Source organism: Pelodiscus sinensis, chromosome 7, assembly GCF_049634645.1.
Source record: "Pelodiscus sinensis isolate JC-2024 chromosome 7, ASM4963464v1, whole genome shotgun sequence".
Lineage (NCBI taxonomy): Eukaryota > Metazoa > Chordata > Testudines > Trionychidae > Pelodiscus > Pelodiscus sinensis.
In genome coordinates this window covers 42,303,002-42,329,199 of record NC_134717.1, presented here as the reverse complement: position 1 = coordinate 42,329,199, position 26,198 = coordinate 42,303,002, and the positions used below count along the sequence as shown (strand labels likewise).

At 40.6% G+C, this 26,198-nt stretch overlaps 1 protein-coding gene across 2 annotated transcripts in view; it reads right to left on the bottom strand.

The window, feature by feature from the left end:
• Positions 1-26,198, bottom strand: part of RAPGEF4 (Rap guanine nucleotide exchange factor 4) — a 230,577-nt gene that overhangs the window by 159,854 nt on the left and 44,525 nt on the right. The window contains exon 4 of one of the 2 annotated variants that reach the window (XM_006116479.4): positions 22,573-22,719. In XM_006116479.4, coding sequence (XP_006116541.2) covers positions 22,573-22,719 — 147 coding nt within the window. Of the gene's footprint in view, positions 1-18,436; positions 18,819-22,572; positions 22,720-26,198 lie in introns of those variants that run through there. The other variant, XM_014570177.3, reaches the window with a different exon arrangement.

Genomic DNA, 26,198 nt, shown 5'->3' with positions numbered 1-26,198 from the left:
CATTTCAATAAGATATTTGATATTAAATGTCATGAAATCTCCTCTGAAAAATTAACTAGAAAGGACTTGGAAAGAAGTACTGTCATGTGGATTACAAATTGGCTAAATGTATAAAATCAGAAAGTGATTAAACATATCGACATATATATATTTGCAGGGGGAAAACATTGTGTAATGGAGTACCACATGAATTGTTTTTAGCACCTGTTCTATTTAATAGTTTAAGAGAAGATAAAATGCGTTTATTCAAGTAAACGTGACTACTGAAAATTTCAGCAGCTGTATCAGAGGCATCAGCGCGGGGGGGGGGGGAGGAAAGGGGCAGGTGGCTCTATGGGAGCCGATATGCCTAGGGAGCCAGGGTGCACCGGCTCCCGCCTGCTCCCCTGTGCTACTCTCTCTCTGATACACTGGCAGCAGTGCAGGGGGGAGAAAGGCCTGTGTGTAACAGTGCATGTTGACAGATGAGTGCATGCCCATTGGTTAGCCATGTACATGGTTACACTTTCACATCCCTAATATTTTCATTAATAATTCATTAGGCTAGAGTAAACAGCATGCTAATTAATGAAATACAGATTATATTAAACTGGGGGGAGTTGTGAACACTTATCAGGATAGGAAAATAATACAAAGGTATAGAGAGAGATCAAAAACCTTGAGAGAAAGTAACAAACTGAGGTTCAATGTAGAAAAATACATTTTTCTGGAGAAACACAATCTGAAAGATACTCAGTGGGAAGGAGAAACCTGGGAAGCAGTAATGTTGACAAAGAAGTAAAGAGCATCAGTCACTATTTATATTTCTACCTTTACTATCCAACACTACACAGTTACCAAACTGTAAGCTTTCTAAATGTAAAGGGCAAATACTATCATGGTGAGCCCGCCAGGGGTGACAGTAGACAGCAAATTAGACATGTGTTGGAGATGTGGCTGAAAATAGGCCAATGAAGTTCTGGGCTGCATACAAAGAGTCATCATGTCAGAAAGTAGGACAGTAACAATCACACTCTTTGAGGCTCTATTATGATCACATCTGGAATGCAGTGTTAATTTCTAGACACCATATAAAACAAAGACATGACAAACTGAATTGAGTTTAGGATACATGAACAAATATTATCCAGACCTGGAGGAAAAGACAGTTACCTTTTTCTATGACTGGTGTTTTTCAAAACGCATTGCTCAGGTCCATTCCATATGAGGTGCACATGCTCACCACATGCACTAGTGCCAAAGATTTTCCCTCACTCACACCTATTGGGGACCAGTTCTAGCAACCTCTGTAATGACCCGCATGTGCTGCAGATAAAAGGCACCCCCAGCTCTTCCCACCCTCCTTTTTGCCATGAAACTCCCACAGTGAGGAAGGAGGGCAGATCATGGAATGGATATGAGCAACACATCTGGAAGAACACCACTTACTGAAAAAGACAGCTGTCTTTTCTTCTTTGAGTGCTTGCTCATGTCCATTCCGTATTAGGTGACTTCCAAGCAATATCAATAGAAGCAGTTCATGGACGTGTGATTGCAACACAGCTCTGCCAAGCCCAGAATTGTCCCTGGCCTGCTGAGTGACGGTATAATGTGCTGTGAATGTATGAACAGAGGACAACCGTTGCAGCTCTACATATATCATTCATGAATAGGGATGTGCACCAGGAAGGCCGCTGTGGACACTTCTGCTCTAGTCAAATGGACTCTGAGGATTGGCAGTGGTGGGACCCTCCCCCCCTCCTCACCAGTTCATAACAGGACCATATGCAAGAGGTGACCCAGCTGGAAATCCTCTGTGAAGGCCTTCATTCTGCCTGCTGTAGTGATGAAGAGCTGAGTTAATTTACAGAAAGGTTTGGTATGTTTTAGGTAAAAAGCCAAGGCCCTTCACATATCCAGTGTGTAAAGACCCCTCTCTTCACCGGTGCCTGTGTAGTTTGGGACACACCACCGATAGATATCTTAGTACATGTGGAAGGTAGATACTATGTTTAGTGGGAAGGCCGGGTGGGGTTGCAGCTGAACTTTGTCCGTAGACAACAACGTACAGCAGTTCTAAGGACAAGGCTTTAATCTCAGAAACTCATCTAGCCAATGTCACTCCAACCTAAAAAGTGACTTTCCATCACAAATGGGAAAGAGAGCAAGAGCCTAGCAGCTCAAACAGTGGGCCTATGAGCCTAGAGAGAACCAAGTTAAGATCTTACTTTGGGACAGGGCTCCGTACTGGAGGGAAAAATCTCTTGAAGCCTCTCAAGAATATGACCATCATGTCATCAGAAAACATCATCTGGTCCTGGATCAGTGAGTGAAAAGCAGAGATATCCTCGAGATGCACTGTAATGGAAGAGTGTGCCAGGCCCTGGTTACTCAGATAAAGTAAGTAGTCTATAAAGAATGTATGGGAAAGGTGCCACACTCAGACAATTCCTTGCCCAGACTACATTAGCCAAGAACCAAATCAGTGACATTTTCTGTTTTGCCTGGTGGCTAACAGGTCCAGGCGGAGGTCCCCCAACTCGGAAAGATCATGCAGGCTGTTTCTGGGTGGAGCAACAACTCATGGTGAGAGAAGGCCCTGCGGAGGGGATCAGCTAGCTTGTTTTTTGTGTCAGGTGGATTTTGTGGCTAATGCCGAAGTCCAGAGATGGAGTGCCTCTTGGCAGAGAGCTAACAAGCATGCTCCCCCCTTGTCTGTTGATGTAAATATTGAGGCTGTATTGTCCATCAAGACTCTCATCACCTTCCCTGACAGGCAGACTGCTCTGAGTTCTTTGACGTTTATATGTAACTTCTTCTCTGGTGACCATACACCCTTCGGTTTGGAAAATTGAAGCGTCCAATACCAACTCAATGGAGGTTGTGGAATGGAACTCCCTCTAGGACTCCTCTCTCTAATCAGTCCACCACTGCAGCAAGATAAATATCGTCAGGAAATGATACGCTTTTCTAGGTGATCCCTAGACTGGAATAAACCGTAACCAGCCATTGCTGCAAGGGCTATATCCAGAGAGCAGCATAGAAGACCATGTATGTGTATGCTACCATGTGGCACCACAGACGCAGGCAACCCCTGGCCGTGGCATGGTAATCCAGTTTAAACCATGCAGCTTGCTGTTTGTTTGTTCTGCAAATGAGGCCCGACTATCTAATGGCTGTTCCTATATCAACTGCTCAGTCAGAAGCAATCAGGACCAGTGTTCTCTGTAATCTGAATATCTGTGCAGCCTCTCAGGAGATTCAAATGCTGCCCAGCTGACTGGCAGAGCATCCACAACTGGGTTTTTTGTTTCTATTCGTGCTGCACATTCCCACATGCCTGGGTGCACATGAAAAAATGCCTACCACACATGGATAGAAAAAAAAATCTGTGCCTGGATGGAAAAGATGAGAGGGAACATTGGTAAGGACACTTACTGCATAAAGATGGTGGAGGCCATTGTGAGAGCAGAGTCCGTCGCATATGATACCACCTGGAGGGCCACCCTGGGTGTGATCATGACCATCTTGAGAATCACACAGAATTCCTTCCTGCACCCCTTGGGAAGCAAATCCTCATGACTTGCCACATGTTAAAGTCATAGCTGCCAAGGAGTGTCGGAGGCTTGGCCCTTTTAACTGAAGACTAGAAGATGAATAAATGTTACAACCGAAGAGATCCAGCCTCCTTGAATATTTATTCTTCAGATAGCCCCAGGTTGTCCTTGCCCTTTCCTGTGGTTAACAGCTTTGACTAAGCTGGGGGCCAGATGAGAACATAAATATTCAAGTCCCTTACTGGGCACAAAGTCCTTGTGTTAGGCCTGTTTGGAGATGGGGGCATGGAGGAGGAAGTCTTCCACAGGGCTCAGCAATATTAGATTACTCCTTCATGAAGGGGTAAGGCCACCCTAGCAGGAGTAGAGGAACAATGGACATCAAACAGGGAGTCTTAAAGGCTTCTCAAATTCCTTAGCCTGAAGCCCCAGAGTAAATGCAAACCTCTTCTATAGTTCAGGATCCACCTTGATGTTATCCTGAGGAACTGAATGAGGGGGCACAATAGCCTCATCTGGCAATGATGAGGATGTCCTTGGTGTCGTGGGATATCAATGTCCATTGGTGATCCAGCAGCTTGACTCCCTAGGTCCTCCTGGACCTGTGGGGGTCCTCTCCTCCAAAGCCTCAAGCTCTGCAGGAGACTTTAAGAACTACTACTACTAAGAGTAACTATATAACTATATTACAGATTTTGTAGTTTGCAAGAATGGAGAATAAAACAATGTTGGCCAAAGCAATAGATGTTCCAGAAAGGTCACTGGCAGCAAGAAGGAACTGGAAGTGGGGAGGAGGCAGAAGGAGTATATCCCTCAACATGCCACACAGCTGCCACTGCAGAGAGTACCAGAGCCTGCACCCCATGGATGCTACTGAGGGGAAAGCTTTCAGCATGTGGCGAGCACATGCACCTAACATGGAATAGACATGAACAAACACTAGGAGAAGAGCTAGATTTTCAGGAAAATTAAACCAGAGATAGTTAAAATTTGTTGAAAAGTGATAAAATGGGAGCAATGACAGCATGCAAACATTTGAAGGACATAAATGGTGACAGAGAGGAGCCATGAGGTGATATAAGTAGGAATAATAGGATGAAATTTAAAAAGAGGAAGTTCAGTCTGAATATCAGAATACATTTCTTAATAATATGCAATTAATCTGACTACAGAATATTTTCTCTAGTGCAGCTCCCATCACTTATGATACTTTAAATTAGATTAAACAAAACACTACAAAATGCACTATATAAAAACTGCACTCTGTTTAGAAAGTGCACTCTGACAGGAAGAGGGAGAGCATGATATAATAGGCCTTTTTCATTTTCATTTATCTTCTGTGCAATAATCCTCTTTGCTTTCAATTAATTACAAGTCTGATTTTTTTTAAAAAGTATTCTAGTTCTAATTGAAAGGATGAGTCCAGATCAAGTCCTGAGGGCCGAGAGAAAAGAAACATGCCAATCTTTTTATTTGTTCAGTTCCAGCATTCTCTCTCAGCATGTTGTTCCCTCAGTATTTAGCACAGAATAAATAAATGGCTAGGTTTATTAAAGGTTTTACTCACACAGACACACCCCTATCTTTCTAAACTATCAGGTATTGATCGCTGCTGGAGACAGGACCCAGGTTTAGATGAAGTCTCTGTATGATATGCTAGCAGGGGTTCTCAAGCTTCATTTATCTGTACCCCTCTTCTAACAATTACTATACAACACCAGCAGTTGGGGATTGAAGTCCAAGCCTGCCCGAGCCCCACTGCTCAGCTGAAGGGGCCAAAGTTGACACCGGTCCATCTAGCCTAGTATCCTGTCTTCTGACAGTGACCAATCCCAGATGCCCCAAACGAAATGAACAGAACAGGTAATCATCAAGTGATCTATCCCCTGTCATCCATTCCCAGCCTCTGAGAGAAGCTAAGGATACTATTCCTATCCATCCTGGCTAATAAGCATCGATGGATCTATCCTTCATGAATTTATCTAGTTCTTTTTTGAAGCCTATTAAAGTCCTGGTCTTCATAGCATCCTCTGGCAAGGAGTTCTATAGGTTGACTGTGCGCTGCATGAAAAAAAATCCTTTTGTTTGTTTTAAACCTGCTACCAATTAATTTAATTGGTGACCCTAGTTCTTATGTTATGGCAACAAGTAAATAACTTTTCCTTATTCACTGTCTCCACACTTGTCATGATTTTTGCTTGTAACCAGAGGCTAAAGCCCACTGGCTTTGGGCCCTGGATGGTGGGGCTCAGGGTTTGGCTTCCAGCAAATCTAACAGCAGCCATGGTTACCCCATTAAAACAATCACAACTCACTATGGGGTCTACTATGGACCAAATTCGACCTTCAGTTACATCACCAGTCATAATGAAATCAATGGGATTGCGTGGGATGAACTGTAGATGGAGAAAGAATGTCACCCTATGCTTCTACTGGAAATACAGTTTTTAGGATGATGTAATTTGCCAGATCTCAGTCCAAAAAGCCTGGAAATATATCTTTGCTGCTGCTCCTAACCTGCCAGTCAGAGCAACAGACAATATAAGAATTCTGTCCCACTTCTCCTGATGGGGTAGTGTGATTAGCGCCAAGTGCAGAAGAAGAGCATTGATGTGGCAGTAAAAATGACAAGATAGAGGTCCACAATGCAAGAGATTCAAGTCCTTGTAATACACAACAGAATCTGTACATTCAAACTGAAAGTTAAGATAACCAGCATTTTTTTCTGAATGGTATCAAAAACATCCCTATATATTTCTATTTATTTCCCGCTGAGCAGTCCTGATTTTTGGGAGTCTCTGAAGAAGTGGATTGTGCCCACAAAAGATCATGATACCATCTACATGTTTTGTTAGTCTCTAAGGGGCCGCAAGCAAGACTATTCCTTGTTTTTTAAGTTTTTCCTATTACAGCAAATCATTCTTATACAAAAAAAGTAATTCAAATGTCATTTACAAGTCTGACACCTTGAACAAAGACCTTACTTGAATGGGCCGCTACATTTAACACCCTAATGACTTTACAAGTTAAGTATCAGGCATTTATAGCCCACTCTATAATAGCCTCATTTAGCAGGGACACTCCCAACTAACACCCTGATAATTTTTTTTCCCTTTTCTTTCCCTCCCCATCCCCTATTTTTCTGCTGTTTATTTGCAGCTCTGGACCCCTTGCTCCATTCATCTGAAGAAGTGGGTTGTGCCCACAAAAGCTCATGATGCCATCTACATTTTTTTGTTAGTTTCTAAGGTGCTGCAGAACTACTCACTGTTTAAGTTCATTCAAATGTGTTCACTTTTAAAATAACATGTTTAATATAAAGACAGCATTCATTATTTTTAATAGTTTTCAAAACAGAGTTGTTTCTTCTCTTTACTATAAAAGTTCTGAATTTTAAACCGTATGATTTATATTCCATTTCAGCAATGCAACAATAACTTTGTCATTATTCTGTGGCCTCACAAATCCCTTTGGTAAATGAAATACGGAACAACTTAAAAATACCTGATTTTTTGCAAGAGTTGCTGTTAATTTTAGCTAAATTTGGACATTTATCTGTCAGTTACAGAGACAGTTTAACAGAATTTTGACTATATGTTTAAACAAAACCCAGATTTCATAAAAAGATAATACAGATAATAGTAAAATGGATAAAGAAGAAAATCGCTATGATATGGGATCCATTTTTCAAAGAGTTGCAATCAATACTTCCCAACTGAAATTCATAACTAGAACCCTGCAAGCACCGTGTGACACATTCTGCTTTGCATACACAAGCAGCAACCATTGCGCTAAAGCCACCACTATCATAAGCAAACATAATTCCATCTGACCCACTGACTTCAATTAGAAGCTGGTCATATGTATCCAAGAGCAGAATTTGACCTTCAGAAAGTTCAGGGTTTGTATAAAAACCTCGTGCTATATAGTGATGCTGGCAGGGCCTCTACTCCCCAATTAAAACGTAGCTCTAGTGGCCCAAGGAAAACAACCTAATCCCCACAGTAAGACTAAAATTTTCCAAGTAAACTACAGGTAAAAGTTAGTCTATCAAAAACTTTCCAAAGTAAACTCAGGGAGAGGGGAGGGAAGCTTTCCTGTGTATGCAGAAAACTGTGGATTTCCTAGATCAAAGCACATCAATGCACTACATCATACTTAAGACAGAATAACTGACAACCCTGCCCCAAAACCATGCCCAATTAATAGACACCAGCAACACAGTAGATAGAGCACTGGACTGGACTTCACTGGTCTGCAGAGCAATCCTGGGAAAGTCACATTCCTCTGTGCCTCATTTTCCCCATGTGCAGGAATAGGAGTAATAACTTTTACCTCCTTTGTAAAAAGCTTAGAGAGCTACTGATTAAAAGTGCTATAGAAAAAGCAAAAGTTGTTAGAATACATGGCACCTGGGTCCAACAAGTACCATCATGTACGATTATGATTGCTCTGTTAGACTCCCGAGATATGTCCAGTATTTCCTGCAGGTCTCAACTGTACATAAATCAGATGTGATTTGAGAGCACAAAGCTGTCAACGATTCAGTTAAAACACAAATACTTACGACCTGACTGGTACCATCTGTCGCTTCCTGAAGTCTCATTATATTATTCATCAAAAAGGCACAGACACAGGAAACCCTTCATTTTGTTGAGGAAAAACAAAAGAAGTCCATGCCTTAGTGTAAGCCATTTATTTATTTATTAAAATGGCTATCATTCTTCATGAGGCAACTCTCAGTACAAAATGAAAAGAACCCCATTTGACAGAAACCTCCTGCTAAGAGTTTCAATATGAGTTTCTACCATCATCTCATAATATATAATCTTTTAAACAACCATACCCCAGGCACTAACTACTCTGAAAAAATAACTCCCTGATATACCTAGGAAGTATATTTCAGAATTGGGTCATATTAAGATAAAGAAATTGGAGCGGTTATTCATTCCTGTTGCCAACATTTACTGGTAAACTTTAATATTAATTAGAGAATCTAGAATTCGGATTTCTGTCACAGCTTTCATGCTATACACTGTATACCTCACAGTAACACAGCAATGCAAAGGGAAATGCTCCAGCCATTCTATGCTCTAGGATAATGCAAGATACGATTCTGCAAAATAGTGTGCTCTTAATAATCAAATCTGCCACTTCTGTGCACTCCCAGTCATATTTGCTTAATAGTCTAACTTTTACTACTTTGTGCTCCCACAGGCCACAGTCACCACAGCTGAGAGAGAACAAAGGCTTGTCTAAAGAGTGGGGCAGTTGAAGCCTGGGCAATGAAGGAACTTGTCAGCCATCAGGATGTACTGCGCTACAGCCTTTTACTGGCTCCAAAGGGCATTTCCAGCAGCCTGGGATTGCCAAAGAGCTCAGGGCACGCCCCTGCACCACTGAAGTAAATGAGAATTGTGGCTTTCCCGGGGGACCAATTTCCTTTCTTTTGAGCATGTATATCGGGGTGGAGAACAGCATCCCCTGTAATCTGAGCACTTGGGTGGCCACCTGGGAGAAATTCAAATGCCACCCAACTGATTAGCAGAGTGCCTAAAAACTCCCACAGCTGGCAGCATGTGTTCCTACCAGTGATGCATATGTGCACATAACAAAATGTGAACATTTTGAGAAAACAATTTAGAGGGAATATTGGTGGAGAACGTTTTTTGGATTGAGGGTCACTGATCCACAGAAAAATCAATTTGCTTCAATCAAGAAGCACAACCCCCACCCCCCACCCCACAAACAAAAAAACACCTCACTAACCTGGTCCTCAAGTGAAAAGGAGGAAAACTAAGACACTCCCTTCAAGCTCAAGCTCCATGGGCTAGGTGGGAGGAGGTCCTGAGCCTCAAGGCTTATCAACAGAGCTGGATTAAATTCTTTTGAGGACAGAGGGCTAGTAGATTTAATGGGCTCCTCGGGGCTGTGGGGTGGGCCAAAAGTAGGGTTCCGTGTGAGGAAGAAGGCTGATGGGGAACAGCCTGGAGGTGAGGGTGGGGGAATCTGGGCAGAAGGTAGGGTATAGGAGCAGGCTGGAGGTGAAGGTGCAAGGTCTGGAAGAGAGGGAGGATATAAGAGCACGCTGGGGGTGAGAGTGCAGGATTGTAGAGGGAGGGTGCAGGGGCAGGGTGGGGGTGTGAGATCTGGGAGGAAAGCAGGATAGAGTGGGGGGAGGGAGAACGCAGAACTGGGGTGTAGGTGTGAGGTTTGGTTGGAAAGGGGATGCAGGAGACGAGTGGGAGGTGGCAGGCAATGGAGGTGCCTACCTGGCACAGCTCCTGGGAAGGTCACAAGTGTCTTCGTGCAGCTCTGTGCGCTACAGTGAAATGCTTCATGCAGGCACCACCTCCCGCGGCTCCCACGGACTGCAATTCTCAGCCAATGGAAGTAACGAGGGACAGTGCCTACAGAGAGAGCTTCTCTACAACGCACAGAGCTGCTTCCTCCCCCCTGCCCAATAGAACTCATGGACCAGATGCACTGCATGGCTTGCCTTCACCAAACCCGCGAGGCTGGATCTGGCCCACAGGTCGTAGGTTCCTCACTGAACATATATATACACAAACATATATACACTCACACACACACTTAAACAGATGAAGGAAGGGTACTGACAGAGTGAGAATAAGAAAGTAACTCTATATGGAGCAGTAGTCTTCCATTAATTGCACTGAGTCCCATATAAGAAAGTCCTGCTGATCTGAATAAAATGCAATATTTACCCGATTTCCACTTTTAATGAGCAATGACAGTCCAGGAATTTAACTACTAAAACGCATATCAACAGAAGGCCATTATATCAACTTGCCATTGTGGAGCGTGTTCCCAGAGGAGGCCATGTTCAAAGGATCCCACCCGTGGGCTGCGTGTTGAGCCCTGCATCAACCCAAACCGCACCGTGGGCCACAAACAAACGGTCCATGGGCTGCATGTTGAGTAACCCTGGTTTATAGCATTACCTCCAGAGATAATTAAACAAAAACATAGGTCTGCCAAAAAAGTTATACAAAATTACATTATTTTATTAAAATACATTTTTGCAGTGTCATACTGGAGAATTTAGTTGGCCAGGACCCAGTTCAGATAGAAGTCAGACTGCACAGCCAAAAGCACGCTTCTGATTATGTACACATACAAATGTGTACAGCATAGAACAAATAAATGATTGGTTCTGGGACCAACAGCAGCAGATAGTGAAAGGCTGAGGGTTTATTTTTACTTGAGGACAATGTTCATTTTTATTTTTTGTCAGTGATCTATGAAAGTGAATCTATAGTGCTGGCAGATAGATAGCATCTTCTGATATTAGTGCTCTAGATTTTGCTAATGGGAAGAAGAGTTGAAGCTATTTTTCATCCTGCAGATTAGAGATGTTAAATTTAGATTAATCAGCTAATCAAATAGTCGATGCAATTTGCACCGACTATTCGATTAGTCAATATGAGCGCCTCCGCCTTTGAAGTGCCTCTGTCCTGGGGCTGTTGCTATACTTCAAAAGTGAAAGTGCTGTGGGGAGCACAGGGCAGGCCCCATGCTCCCACAACGTTTCAAAGCGGCGGCGCCTCATGAAGCATGGGATCTTTCTGATAGAGGCAGCAAGAGTGGGGGGGAAGCGACTAGTTGACTAGTGTGTCCACTATCCAATAAGCATTTGCTTATCGGATAGTCGACTAGTTGTTCATCACATCCCTACTGCACATTCTAACTGATGGTTCCAGACTTTCAAAAGCTCCATGTCAGATGTCCAATGAGGATTATTTCCTTTCATGATTATGGTATTGTCTTCTGTGAGTGAGTGAGTGAGTGAGTGAGTGAGTGAGTGAGTGAGTGAGTGAGTGAGTGAGCGAGCACAAGCTATATCATTGAATACATTATATATATATATATAAAATAGTCACTAGAGGCTTTACCTGGGTTGCTTGAATCCTTGTGGGGACTCAGAGCAGAGGGTAGGGCTGGAGGCTAGGAGGCTCATTGGAGTCACCTGCAGTGGCTCCTCTGCAGGGGAAACAGTGGTGGGGAGCACTGGCCTGGGCTCCTTTGGGGGTGGACATTTGATTTATTGTATAATTATAAGGCAAAAAGAGAAAATAAGCACATATTGAGTAATAGTGTACGGTGTCTGATTTTGCTATCAAGTAGTTTTAAGGGAGGTGAAACTTGGGGGAGACAGGACAAATCAGGCTTCTGAAAGGAGCACAACAGTCTGGAAGGTTGAGAACTACTCCTATAGAAGGTAGACTTTGCCTGCTTCTTAACAAAATATCATCATCTGGACTTTACTATTTTAAATATATTAAAATATTCCAAAAGGAGAGAGTAACTCAAAATTAGATTACCCAACCCCATAGTAATACTTATAGTTATGTAATGTTATGTTACATAATATTAAGTCTAATATAAATTCTAGATCAACTAATATACTTAGGAATCTATTATAAACTGTGTGCAGAAAAAGCATAATTAAGTTGACTCATATCTTTGATAAAGGAAAATCAGTATTTTTTGCAATGATTTAACAAAGCATATGATATTCCAGCTGGTCATTTCTGGCCATTTGTGTTACTTGAATAATATCATAAGAGAGTTTGGGAGAAATAACTGATTGAGTCTCAACTATATTTGTAAAGTTAAGTGTTTACTCCTAGATGTTTTTACTGGTATCTATGAGGGATATTTTCAAAGGTCAATTGGAAGGTGGAATGCAAAATGAAAGATTACTCAGAGGAAGACTGGAGGTTGATATATAAGTGGTCTGAATGTATATCAATAAATACAGGTTGAACCTCTCTAGTCCAGCACTCTCTTGTCCAGCAACATCTGTGGTCCAGCAAGAGTTTAGTTAGCCACATGTCCATTTATCATAGGCATGTCCAAGTTTCCCGTGGTCCCATAAAGTTTGTTTACAGCCACCAGCGTATAACCACTGACTTAGTTTTCTGTGCTGTTATTTAGCTCTAAGGGTATGTCTACACTGTCACCCTAGTTCGAACTAGGGTGGCTAATGTAGGCATTCTAAGTTGCAAATGAAGCCCGGGATTTAATTTGCATCTTGCCGAGCACCGCCATTTTTAAATCCCCCTTAGTGAGGACTCCGTGCCCGCGGCTACACGCAGCACGGAATAGGTAGTTCGAATTAGGCTCTCTAATTCGAACTACCGGTACACCTCCTTCCACAGTGCCTGCATGCCTTCTTACACAAGGATTCTTGGGCCCTCTTCTCAAGCATTTGGTACTAAGCTGAATTGGAGATAGAATACTAGAATACAGCTCACTGAATGGATCTTGTATACTTGCATAGCAATCATCTTCCTATTAAGAGGAGTTTTGCTTTTAACTTTAATACAATTTCATTTCTAAGTGTTACATTATTCTGGCACAAATGGAATTTGTATAACCTGTAAAGCTTTAATTTGATTTACTGAAGCCTGTCTATTGATTTTAACATATATATATGCTATACCTGTCTGATTTACATGGCGCCCCTGAACAGCTGGCTATCAAATCTACTTGAGTGGCCTCAGCCCTCTCATTTCCTGTCTCCTACGTAAAGACATAGAAACAGCAAAAAAGTGACAAAAGGCATAGAGAATATAAACTTGGTGTCAATAGATTATGAGATGGCCAAACTGCAGGTCCTAAAAGGAAGCAAAAAGTGTTAACCTAGGGTGAAATTCTGGCTCGGTTAAATCAATGGAGTAACTCCGATACACTTGAAAAAGATTAAGATTTCATTCACGTTAACTGGAGAAACCATCCTCAAGGGAGGCAGAAAGGGTCTCCTGCTTGACCCCTGGTAGGGAAGAACTTATTTTAAACTTGAAATATATTCTGGGTAAAGGACAGACTTTTAGCTGAACTGTTCTTACACTAGGCAGGCCAAGAACTTTTTAAAAAATTAGACCATTTCTTATACTACATGCCTAGGTCAGATTTAAATAGCTGAATTTGTTTAGATGCAGGTGGAGCCTGATGGGTCAGAATTGCCAGGTCCCAAGGCAAGGGGTGGAGCTTCAGGCAGAAGGGGTGGGGCTGAGGGCTAACCTCTCCGCACCAGTCCTCCTGTGCCACGCAGCGTGCCCCAGCAGCAATTTAAAGGGCCCAAGCCTCTGATCCCTGCAGCAGGGGCAGTGGCCAAAGCCTTGGGCCCTTCTGAATTGCCAGGCTCTGGGGCAGTTGCTCCCTTCCTCTGTCAGTGGGCCTAGGTGCAGGCTACTCAAGCTTCTGGAAAGGGGAAAGCAACAATATTCAGGTTTTGAAAGATACATAATGAGTGTCATTCACAAAAACATATAAAATATTTAAAAAATTTAAGCTACAATTATCAGAAGAGTGAACAGAATATGATCTGATGCACTATCCCTGCTTTTCTGTTCGTTTTTTGCTCATTAATCTGCAAAAAGATCTTCCACTGTTTATTATCAAGGACTTATATATTAATTTTTTCAGCATCTCAAACTGATGGATTAAAAATGTAAATGTTAAAACATACATATTGATCCAATAAATGATATATTATTTATTTCGTCAATTACAAGCATAAGCACCACGCAAACAGACAAAGTATACTCTTTATTGCAATGCCTTTAAGGGACACACTGTATAGTTATATAAAAACCACAATATATCTCATTACTAAAAGGAAATCTCTAACTAAGCAAGCTTAGTTGTGCAATGAATGTGTTTTACTTGAGAAACTGCTTCTGGGGTGGCTAGCACATTAATCTTTTGTGTGAGATGAAAAAAATTCATTTGAAAAGAAATTAACAACTGTGATAGCAACATTGACTGAGAGATTAAGAAGTGTCAATGCCCAAAATAACCTCATCCCACATAACCATGAGTTTGAGCAGAAGAACAGATAAACTACGTCAAATGAAAAAATCCAGAGTAAGCATGGCTTTCATAGTTGATTACTCTGATATCTATTCTAAAGCAATAAAAGCCTTCACCATATACAAATCCAATCAGAAGTAAGCTCTAGTCAATTTAACCCAAATTCTGGACAAGATTAATTACATTTTAATACAGTAATTTTTCTTGTTTATTCATGGCTGCATCGTTTGTCACAAAAGCAAACATTTGACAAGATGTGTATATTGGGCAAGAAAGACTGAGAGAGACTGTTTTGCAAGTCTAGAAAAGCTCCTGTGAATCTTTCTTTTATTCATTACTTTCTAAAAACTAAAGTCCACAACGCTTCTCAAAATGAGAGTTGAGTTTTTCAGAATCTGTTACATGGAGGAATAACATACAATGGGAAAGATGAGATGTTTAAAATACAAGTAGCTCATGGCCAAAGTGCTTTTAGCATTAATTAAAAAAAAACAAGCTCATTGGCTAAAATGCTACTTTAGCTGTATAAATTGTAGGAGAAATAACAGCCTCAAAACATCAGCAGAGACCAGCCTTTTAATTACTTGAAGAGAGTCCCAAGACTCTGTCTGTCACCTTAAACCAAGAATAACTAAAGTGAAATGGTGATAGAAATGTAGCTGTGTTAGTCTGGTATAGCTGAAACAAAATACAGGACTATGTAGCACTTTAAAGACTAACAAGATGGTTTATTAGATGATGAGCTTTTCTGGCCCACAAAAGCTCATCATCTAATAAACCACCTTGTTAGTCTTTAAAGTGCTACATAGTCCTGTATTTTTTTAAAGTGAAATGGGGGTAGATCAAAGTGCCTAAGTAACCGTCAGCCTGCAGCAGCATGGTTCACACAGACATTGCATGGCAGGCTAGAGTGGGGTAAATTTACACCTCCGTTTGCCAATAACTAAGAGCATGTCTACACAGCAGGGCTAAACTCAAAATAAGCTCCACCGCCTGAGCTATGCTAATTGAGGACCTTAAGTCAAAATAGCTTATTTCGACTTTTGTTTCTATCTACTCAGCAGTTATTTTGAGTTAAAGCACTCTTCCCCTGACTTCCCTTACTCCTCATACAATGAGGATAGCAGAAGATGGAGTAAACAGTCCTACAGCTTGACATTATATTGAAGTAACTGCTTGTGTCTACACGCGAACTATGTTATTTCGGAATAACATCAGTTATTCTGAAATAACGCTGCTGTGTAGACATAGCCTTAATGTTTGTGTAGACAAGTGGATTTGATGCCACTTGGTCCTTTTGGTCTGTCACATAAATTGCACGGTGATAGTAGATATCATACAAAAGGACACTGCGCATCAATTGAAACAGAGAACATCACCATCGATTACTGAGCTTACTGAACATAATCCCACTAACAGAAAACTAAAACGCCATTTGTAAGAATTTACACAATCAGATCAGCATGCTCACCAGCATCATCAGCCCCTAAAGAAAAATTTCATCTGGATGACTGCTACGGAAATTCTAAACAGTTGGTGATTTCTCTTCTAAGGCACTTAATTACAATGAAGACCTCACAGAAGAAGATAGAATTGTCAGAGAGTCATAGAATACAGAGCAGTTAAAAGAAGTGATGAATACATCCAAATGAAAACTCCCAAGATAGGCAGAATATAATTTGCCCACTTTCAAAAGTCCCATGTGATCTTTTATGACCACAATGGCCAATGCTTCAGCTGAAAAGCACTATAAGGCACTTTCTCTGGTTTGCTACAGTCTCCAGAGGGACACTACTTGAAGCCACTTCTGGATAGCACCATAGGTTTTCCCTGGAGGTCTCCCAATCAAGAACTGACAACCCCGACCTTACTTTGTTAATGAAATCTAATGAGATGCCAGGTTGATTGCTAGAAAAAAACCTAGGGATGTTAGAAAACAATTACTTTTGTAAACGGGTAACTGCTGAATTTATATACTCATTTTTATATAATATATATATACACACACACATACACACACACACACCCATTATTGCCTGCCACAGAGCCACAAAAGCTGTGCAAGTATTCAGCATTCCACCTTCCACAGGCATAGCTCTAGAGAACTGCCACTTCTTACGGTATAATTTACAGTTTGCCTACGGGGCTAGAATTTCATTCTATATTAATTTACATCTGCACTACCAGACTAAGCATCGTTTATTAAAATTCAGAACTTTTCTTTGAAAATAAACATTAAAACAAAATAACAAACAGTAAAAGCATAAATCTGGAGTAATAGCATCCCTACGTGACAGGTTCTACTCTCCATCATACTTGTATAAATCTAGTATAATTTTACTATAATCACAGGAGTAACTCAGTTTATATCAATATAACCGAGAGCAAAATCTGGCATTTATTTGAGTGCAATAAATATTTTGGAAGCTCTCCTTGCTCATGTTGGTAAAACACGTAAAAGAGAAATATACAAGATACGAAGGTGACATGCTGGTTGCTGTATAAAGCTTTTCCCACTTTCTGCCAAATCTGTCTTTACTGTCATATTAGTAATTAGCATGTGCTCTTTTTATGTGTGTTACTCCCATAGCAATTTTCTGCCTGCCAATCACCACTACATTTCTCAACATCTCTCACACTAACTCTTGTATCTTTGCACAAGCATGAGATGGTCAAATGTGTATCTCCAAACTACAAAATACACTAGATTTCACAAGCAAGTACCTCTCCATATTTTAATTTTCCCGTAAAGTCTGTTGTCTACCTTATTACATGGAATGATTTTTAGGTCTGATGAAATAGGTATTTGATAGTATTTCTATGCTATGCCCAGAAATGCCTGTAACCTGATCCCTTTTGCCTTCCTTAAATAAGCCCATGAGAGAGATGAACTAGACAGAAAGGGTTTCAGCACCCAACAAAAAGGGTGCCATTAAATGGTTACAGTCTCCACACTTCACTATTGTATATCACACAAACATTCCATAAAGTTATATATTCCTCACTTTATTAATTATATGGTTTATAGCTATACTATACTTTTTTTGTGGAAATCAATACATTATAGCAATTACAGTATTTCTGTAATTGATTCCTGAGCAATAAACTGTCCTGAATCAACCAAATAATTTAGATTAATCTGATTTTTCTCTTGCAATTTTATTTTAATATTTCATTTCTTAGATCTATTTTACACTCTCTCTCAAATGAACTGTGAAACATAGCAGGTATGAAGTACTCAACTACAAAAAAGTGAATGAGAAAGTGCTGATGCTGATTCAAGATTCCAAGGATTCCTTACACAAGAATCAGTATTCTGAGAAAGGGTCTGCTACAGAGAAAACAAAACAATTCTTCTGTACCAATATTTAATATATGCTCTCCACTTATCAAGAGAAAATTCTACCACTCAGAAACAGTCCACTGTATTTAATTCCAAAACACTTAAATGCAATGTAATAATGGCACAGTACTGTTTAGATAAATAACTCATTTGCTGTGTTTACAAAGCATGATTAGATGAAAAGTATAAGTAAAATCTTTACCCGCCCAGCACTATTAGCTTGTTGTTAAGCTCCACACAGAATTCCCACTGCAATAAAATTGGTGCCTACATCCTAAGATGAAGACTGCATTAGAAATGCCAGACAGACATCACGTACATGTGCACTGAGGGAAAAGTAATTGCTGTTAATCTGATTATTTGAGAATGTAACCAACTCTTTCAAAAAGTTCACATCTAATACTATGCAACACTAAAGACTCAAAATTCAGTATTTTTATTTCTTAAATTTCCACTGCATCTATTTTTAAATTCCTGTGTTTTCACAAAGGATCTAATTTTTTTACCATCTTATTAAATGGTAACATTAGCACTTTCCAAGAGAAAGCATTTTTGTCAGAAGTTCTGATTTCAATGCTCTGAGACACACTGAGGTCCGCTAGAATACCATTGGAAGGGCATCAGCGGGACACAAGTTACACTATTATTTATCAGGCTGCAATGCGTGCAGTGCTGCTGAATATGAATAAAAAGAATAAAAAGTATTCATTCTGACCTTGTAGAGGCCAGCTCACTTTCTCTCTCCAATGTTACAGCACAACAAGGAAAGATCAGCTCTTCGTTTAATCATGATCAAATCTCTTCAAGGGCAGGTATTCCACAGAAGAGAAAACTAGCTACTTGTATGTTATCCAAGAGGCTTGATCAATTCAGGGTAGTAGGAAAGACTTCTAAAAATAAGTCACCTCCCAGCAGATGCGCTTCCTTCCTGTCTGAGTTTGAGTCAGTTTGTAAGTGCATGAAAGAACAAAGCTTGAGGACAGATAGTTAGAACTCCTATAGCAGATACGCCATACAAATAAATGCAGTACTTTCCTTGCTAGTCTAAAAAAGAACCATAACTTTGGATATGGAGTGAGCCACAAACCCAACAGCATATGCATGTCCAGAGTTCCTGGTGTGTAGTCTCTGTTTTTATGTTTATTTTTGGATATGATTTTTTAGTCATCTGCAGTATTCAAGGCTAGGAAGTAGCTCTCAACTAATCTGATAATGCCAAAGGGGAAAAGTAAGTTCTTTTGGGGACAGGGAATACATCTTTACAAAATATGCACTATGCAAGGCTCTCACATCAAGAATATTTGTTTACTGTATTAACACTCCTTTGAAGAGTAAAACCAGAGATAAGTCGGTGCAAAAAAGCATGACACTGGTGATTCCAAACCCCCTTTTAGGGTTGCCAGGTGTCTGGTTTTGAAAAAAATGTCCGGGAAAAAAATTAAGAAAATACTGGACACATAAAATGTCTGGTATTTTCTAATTAGGTAAGTTTTATTATTATTAGGAGTATCAGTACGTAGTTGAGTACTGCCTGGCTAGTAGACACGCTCACGCTGCGTGAGCGTGTCTACCAGCCAGGCAACGCAACTACACAGTAGAGAGGAGGGGGGTGGGGCCGGGGTGGGATGGAAACCTTGGGACCAGACTCGCTTGTGCTTCGCCGGGACTGTGCGCGGGACAGGCAGTGCACCGGGATCTGTGTGGGCCCGGGTTAGTCCTGTTCCCCGCCGGCTGATTCTCTCCCCTCACTCCCCTCTCTGGCCAGCTCCGGTCCCCCCAATACCCTCCCGTTCAGTCCCGCTTCCCATCGGCCAGTTCTCCCCCCGCCCCCCCGATCTCCCCCGGCCAGCTCCACTCCTCCTGAACTCCCCCCAGCTACACCTGCTTCCCGCCAGCCGGTCGCCCCCCAATCTCTCCAGGCCAGCCCTGCTGCCCCTGACCTCTCAGCCCTCCCGCCCTCCCCCCAGCCCTGCTTCCCACCAGCCAGTTCCTCCCACACAAACACACATCCTCCTGGACAGCTCCGCTCCCCTCCCGGCCAGTCTTCCCCCCATCTGAGAACAAGTGTGTCTGGTATTTTTTTTTAAGCCACCTGGTAATCCTACTCCTTTTAGAGCTTCACTGTAAGAACTCAGCGAGAGATTTCATCTTCTCCAATATGCTGCAGCAGCTGTTGGTATAAAACTAGATGTCTCTGAGGATGAGCACTCTCTGAGGTTGAGCAGATGTTCATGAACAGGGTGCTGCTTAAACAGACGTAGTCATTAGAGAAAAGACTAGACCATTTTCACTGGTAATTGCTATTATCAGGACAATATCATCTGTTTTGGCTCACTTATTCCCTGAACATTAAAAATGGAGGTCATAGAAGATCCTATCTGTATTTAAAGGGCAGAAAGAATATCCTATTTTTCTCAAATATTCTTTTCCAAGGAACACATGCTGCCTCCCTTCCTACACATATCTGATAAAACTACTGTATTGACATATATACAAAAATATATAAAATTCAGGCAGGAAGAAAAACAAAAGAAGAAAATCTATTACTTTTCAGGTAGAGGGTCAAGTATTCTCAATTCAATCCTAGAGTATTTAAAATAAGAGTCACGGGCTCTGTATTATGCCAAATACACATGAATTATGAAACTACGCTGTATCTATCCGAGACATGAAGCAATATAGAAGATTCATGACATTGTTTCTTAGACTGGTATAACTTTATACAGGCTAGTAACCAATTTGCAATTTGATTTAAACAAATATCCAAAGAAAATTGTATGAAAATACTTCTGATTCAAAATTGGACCAGAGTGTGACTTTGTAAAATAGCCTAAATTTATAATTCTTCCTGAATTTGTTAAGAAAATTAAATAGCTATGCAGTTATATCTTCTCCTATCCCATCCCTGCAATTCAGCTCTAATTATCTAGAGGGCTGAAAATAGTATGGAGTAGATTTAATATTAATTTCCTGCAGATATCTGTTGTAATAATGCTGACATTGTTTTCTCTTGCCTTTCCCAAGACACCACTCAAACTAAAGTGTAGCTCATTCTTAGTTACACAGAAAATTTTAATAAATTCTCTTTAGTGGCAGCTACCATATTTATATTGGGTTGTTATAATTCAAACATTATTAAATAAAAAACTTCTCTGAAAAATAAACAGTATTCATCAATCACTTAAGTAAGATTAGTCTGAGGAAAAACATTTTAAAAGTACTTTATAATTCTCATTTGAACATCTTTGAAGTGTTTCTGACAGAGGACAATATATTTAAAAGTATGCAACATTCAGAATCAAAAAAAGGAAACATATGGTCAAGTGTTTTGCCATTTATCAGAGATAAAATTAAATGACTTTGTTTTTAGAAAGGAAATCCATTGGCTATCATAGATGACACCTCTTGTCCGAGGTCAAGAAAAGGTGAAATATAGCACTTTAACTGACATAACGTGAACCCGGGTTTGCTCTCTTCCATCACTAAAATCCAAGACTCCATCTGCATTATATTATATGTTTTGCGTCTGTAAATGCAATACTAAACCAAGTTACAAGATGTTTGAGGCATGTCATAGTTAAGCATCTGTAAAATCTATACTGCAAATGGAATCTAAAACATTGCAGGGACAGCATTTCTCATGTATTTGCTACAGGGTTTTTTTTTTCCTCTTCAGTTATATTGGAGCTAAAGCCACTGGACCAAATAAGTTACAGAAGAACAACCAATGAAACAAAGTCTGCCACTAGAGCGTTCACTGGCAGATGTGTTTCAATAGTACCTTGGCATTCTAATGCCCCGCCTACAACATAACTTGCCTGAGACATCTACGTTTACAGGGGACTAAGAGCTTTGTTGTAATAATAGTTCAAGAATACTTCCAAGAGGATATTACTGTTTGGTTAATAAAAGTCACAGAGAGGAAAAACCCCTAACCTTGCACACATTGGTCAAAGTAACTAGGCTAAACTGCCTCAAGTAGTAACCATTGTTTATTCACAATTATTATGTGCAGAACCTCAGCTTTAGACTTTAGATATTCCAATTAAATCAGTAGGGCTCTGCATGGATCCAATGGTCTATTTATGTCAATCAAATTGCATAATGTGGACTAGATCTAAAATGTACCTTTCAATTGGCAACATTTTTCAAATCTTTCAAAAATTCAGGAATGAAATATTAAAAGCTGCCAACTAAACATGCAAGAACACAAATGACTATTCTTTGCAGTCTCCCAGCTAGATGATAAAAAACAGATTAAAAACGTCAACCGTATATTCACTAAAGACGGACATATTGGGGAGTCTTCTGCAAATATTCACTATACCAAATAACATAATTAATTTTGAAGCGCTCTTCAGTCAGTTACCAACTATAAAACTCTTCCATTTGGTGACAAAAACAAGGAAGAATGAGCAAGTGCAATCTGATATGGATCTGCTATGTGATTCAATTAGCTGGTGTCAAATGTTAAATATAATTCTGATGAACCAGCAAATTGGGGGGAGCACAAATAAATGTTAATCTGAATTAGTTTCATTTCATGAAATATGGGGAGAAACATACATAAATTAAAGTGAAACAAATATCAAAATGTTATTTCTTGTTGGAGACCAATGTATTTGTGGAGTAACTCATTAAGCAAAGTTGACAAAACAAAAAAAAAAATATCTATAAGGATATGTGATCTTGCAGAAGATGAAGTAATAAAAAGGGACATGTGGATTTCAATCATTCTCCAACATATTTTTAAAAAAATATTATAGTCCTTTACTAAAACTGAACACATTAAAATACAATCATCACTTTTCTCTGACTATATTAATTGTTCAATAAATCTTTGGACTTTACCTCCCAAAGTGCTTTGAAATCCTTCTGCTCAATTCGAAGAAGTTCACTATATTCCCTGGTAACAATAGTAGCATGGCGAGGAGTATTATCCAGAATTGACTCTCCAAAAGCAGTTCCTATTCCCAGAGTGCATATTGTCACAGCATCCTGTGAATCAAAAATAAAGAAGGATATGTATTAAAATTCCTGGCCATTGAAGGGATCTATTGTTTCATATAAATCCTGCTAAGTATGCTACACAGAGCAGCCTTAGATTTATAATCCTATTTTTAGGATAAGCATTTAACATTAGGGTGGGAGGATAGGGCTGGGTTGGTCCAGCGGCACAGGAAGCCTTGATTTGAGAATGCACTTAGGGCTTCTGCTTTCCTTGCTCATTAGTTGGATCAGACCTGCCTTATTGTAAACTACAGAACATAGAAGTCACCACAACCTTTGGAAGAAAGTTATGACCTCTGGTCATGTATCTCTTTAGGCAGCTATGAGGATGAGATCATTTAAAAATGACTGAAGTTACCAGAAAGTAACTAAGAGAAAAAAGGTAACTCTTGATAGAATGCTTCTGCTGCTGTGAGCAGAAGGAATATTTGACTGTAACTTTTTCTCAGCAAAGTCATCTTTCAATAATTATGGATTTATATCCTCTTCTATGCATAATATATTTGTCTATTTTTCAGGATCTGCTGGCAGTGCACTCTGTAAACCAAATCAATTCTTGGCCTTTTGACTGAGGCTGCCAGTAAATTTGCCAATGGCTTAGTTCATTAGAAATTGGACTAAAACTATAAACACATTTTACACAGATCAAGCACTTTAAGGTAACAAGTCTAGAAGAACTGAGAATGGATTCAGATTAATAACTGTGGTCACCATCGGGCAGTGAAATCCACTTCAAGTAACTTCAGTGGGTGAGATTGCACATGAGCACAAGAATGCTTGTAAAATCAGGACCTTAGAATTGAAAAGATCCATAATCCAGCCATCGAGCCCCCCGGGATACTTCTGAAAGAAATGACATATTACAGTAGCCAAACAAAAGCAGAGTGTTAGAAATGAATGCCCTAAATCAACAAGGCACTTCAACAGATTCATGACTTTCAGCAGGTAAATAGTGTTAATTAAGTCAACAAGACTGCTCACGTGCTTAAAATTGGGCATGTGCTACAGCAGTGCTTCCCAATTTTATTTGGCCTCAAAAGAATTTCGAGGAACCCCCATGGAAAATTTGTCAAAAAAAAAAAAAAAAAAAAAAAAAAAAAAAAAAAAAAAAAAAAAAAAAAAAAAAAAAGCTGGACCTAAGCACCACGATTTCTTCCCCCCTACCCCTACCCTGCCCCAGGAAGACAGTCTGATATATGGAGCTGAAAAAGTAGACAATAAATAAGTAAGAAAAATAATAATGAACAAATGCTAAATAAGGTCACAAGATCAACATTTAGTTTAATTGCACATATTTAAAAACAAAAATCACATGTAATGTGAAAAAAAATAAAGCTCAAAAACTACTATGAATTATATTGGCAGTTTTCAATATGAAGAGTGGTTTTTCTTCTTTTCTTGGCAAATTCTATTTTGTTTAATACTAAAAAGTTAGATTTGCATATCTGGTGCTGCATTCAGTCAATTTCCGTATTTTGTTTTTGTTGCTGCATAATTCAAGAACCCAGTTTCACACAAGTATGTGCTGGTGAAGGTTAACCACTGACGAATTGCACATCTTGATAAAGCTGAATATTCTTGACATAAGCCTCCCCAAAACGTAATCAGAGAAACTTCTTTAAATTTTTGTATTAATTGGCCATTTGAAGTGAATTCAATTAGGTTTCCCTAATCTTGCATAGAAAAACTGACTGGCTTTCCTGTTATACTGAATGGATTTCAAATCCAGTTATTGTTGTTGTTTATGGTTGGAAAATACTTAATGATATTGTGTATAAATCACAAAGATTATCTGCAATGTCCTGGCCAGGAAGAAGAGTATAGGAGAAAGCTTGGGGCAGAGTTGTCTGGCCAGGAAGGAGGGTATAGGAGGGGGTCTTGGAGCACAGTGTCAGGCCAGGTGGAAGGGTACAAGAGGAGTCTTGGGGCAGGGTGACTGGCCAGAAGGGAGGATACAAGAGGGGACTTGGGGCAGGGTTTCCGGCCAGGAGGAAGGGTACAAGAGGGAACTTGGGGCAGGATGTCAGAACAAGCTGGGAATGCAGGTTCTTGGCGGGGAGAGGGGAGTGAGGGGGATATGGGGGCAGGGTCTGGGCATGAGAAGGGACACTTACCTGGCCTGGCACCCTGCTTCAGCAGGGAAAGCCCCCAGGCAGTGCACACTTGTTCCTGGAGGGGAGGGGGGCAGCAAGAGGAGGGAGGGAGCTCAGTCGTTCCCGCCGCCCACGCAGCAGGGAACCCAGCGCAGCTACAGCACCAGGTCATGCTTCCTGCTGGCAGGGCAGAGGGGGGGAGGGTGCAGAAACCCTGACCTTCCCCTCCAGATAAAACTCTGCCACTTCCCCAGCAGGCTGGGGAGGGGAACAGGGGAGAGACAGCACCACCACAGGGGAGGCAGCGAGCCCGAGTGCACCCCGAAGGGGGGGGGGGAGCTGCAGAGCCTGAGCCGGGTTCCATGCAGGCAGCAGTTTAAAAATGCCGAGGGTCCGAGAGCAGCTCCTCAGCTCTGGCCACTTCTCCCCCTTCCCCTCCCAGCAGCAGCCACCGCCGCCACTGTAAAAGCCGCCACCTGCACAAGAGGAGGAGACGACTGCAAGGCACTGAGATAGGGCAGTCCTGCAGGGTGAGGAGGGGCTGCGCCATGCACGGGGATGGGGCAGCCGCAGTAGGTGGTGGAATGGCCAAAGCTGCGTGCCCCCAGAAGCCTGTCTCCGCCAGCAAAGCCCCAATGGGAGCTGCATATGGGTTCTGCAGGCGTCAGGGGAGTATAAATTTTTTGCAGAACCCTGAGTTCCACTTCGCAGAACCCCAGGGTTTCACAGAGCACCATTTGGGAAACACTGTGCTACAAGATCTTGCTGAACTGGATCCTTAAGTACTGACGTATTTTTGAGGAATTTTTTTAAAAAAATCAAAATAAAATTAAACAAAAGTAAGAGCACTAACGAATATTTGATACAATTTGCATAGTAAGTCAGATTAAAATGTATATACTGCAGTTTACTAGGCAAATATACAAAAAGACACAGGAAATGTAAGCTCATTTTACTTGGCATGACATTAGTAATACAGTTGATTTAATTCTAAAATTTAGGATTTTTAAATGGTCTCAGAATCAAATAGATATTTTCTGGCAACGTACCTACTTCTTCTCTATGGCTTATAAAGCAAGGGACATGCATGGGCATATTTCAGTATAATTCTCTAATTCTCTGTGCTTAAATTTGCATTGTTTTCCTTTCATGCATTTAATATGTGATAATAGGCAAATGTTACTAAGAGCAAGTTAGTGGGTTCTGTAATCACATTACAAAGATAAATATCCATAATAGTCCAGTTCCCTGAACCATAGCAAATTGCTTTTGCAGATATTTACACACAAAAATATATTGTTCAAAAAATAAAATAAATATGGTCTTGGAAAAAGAATTAAGGATCAAGGAAAAAATTGAACAACTGTTGGTAAT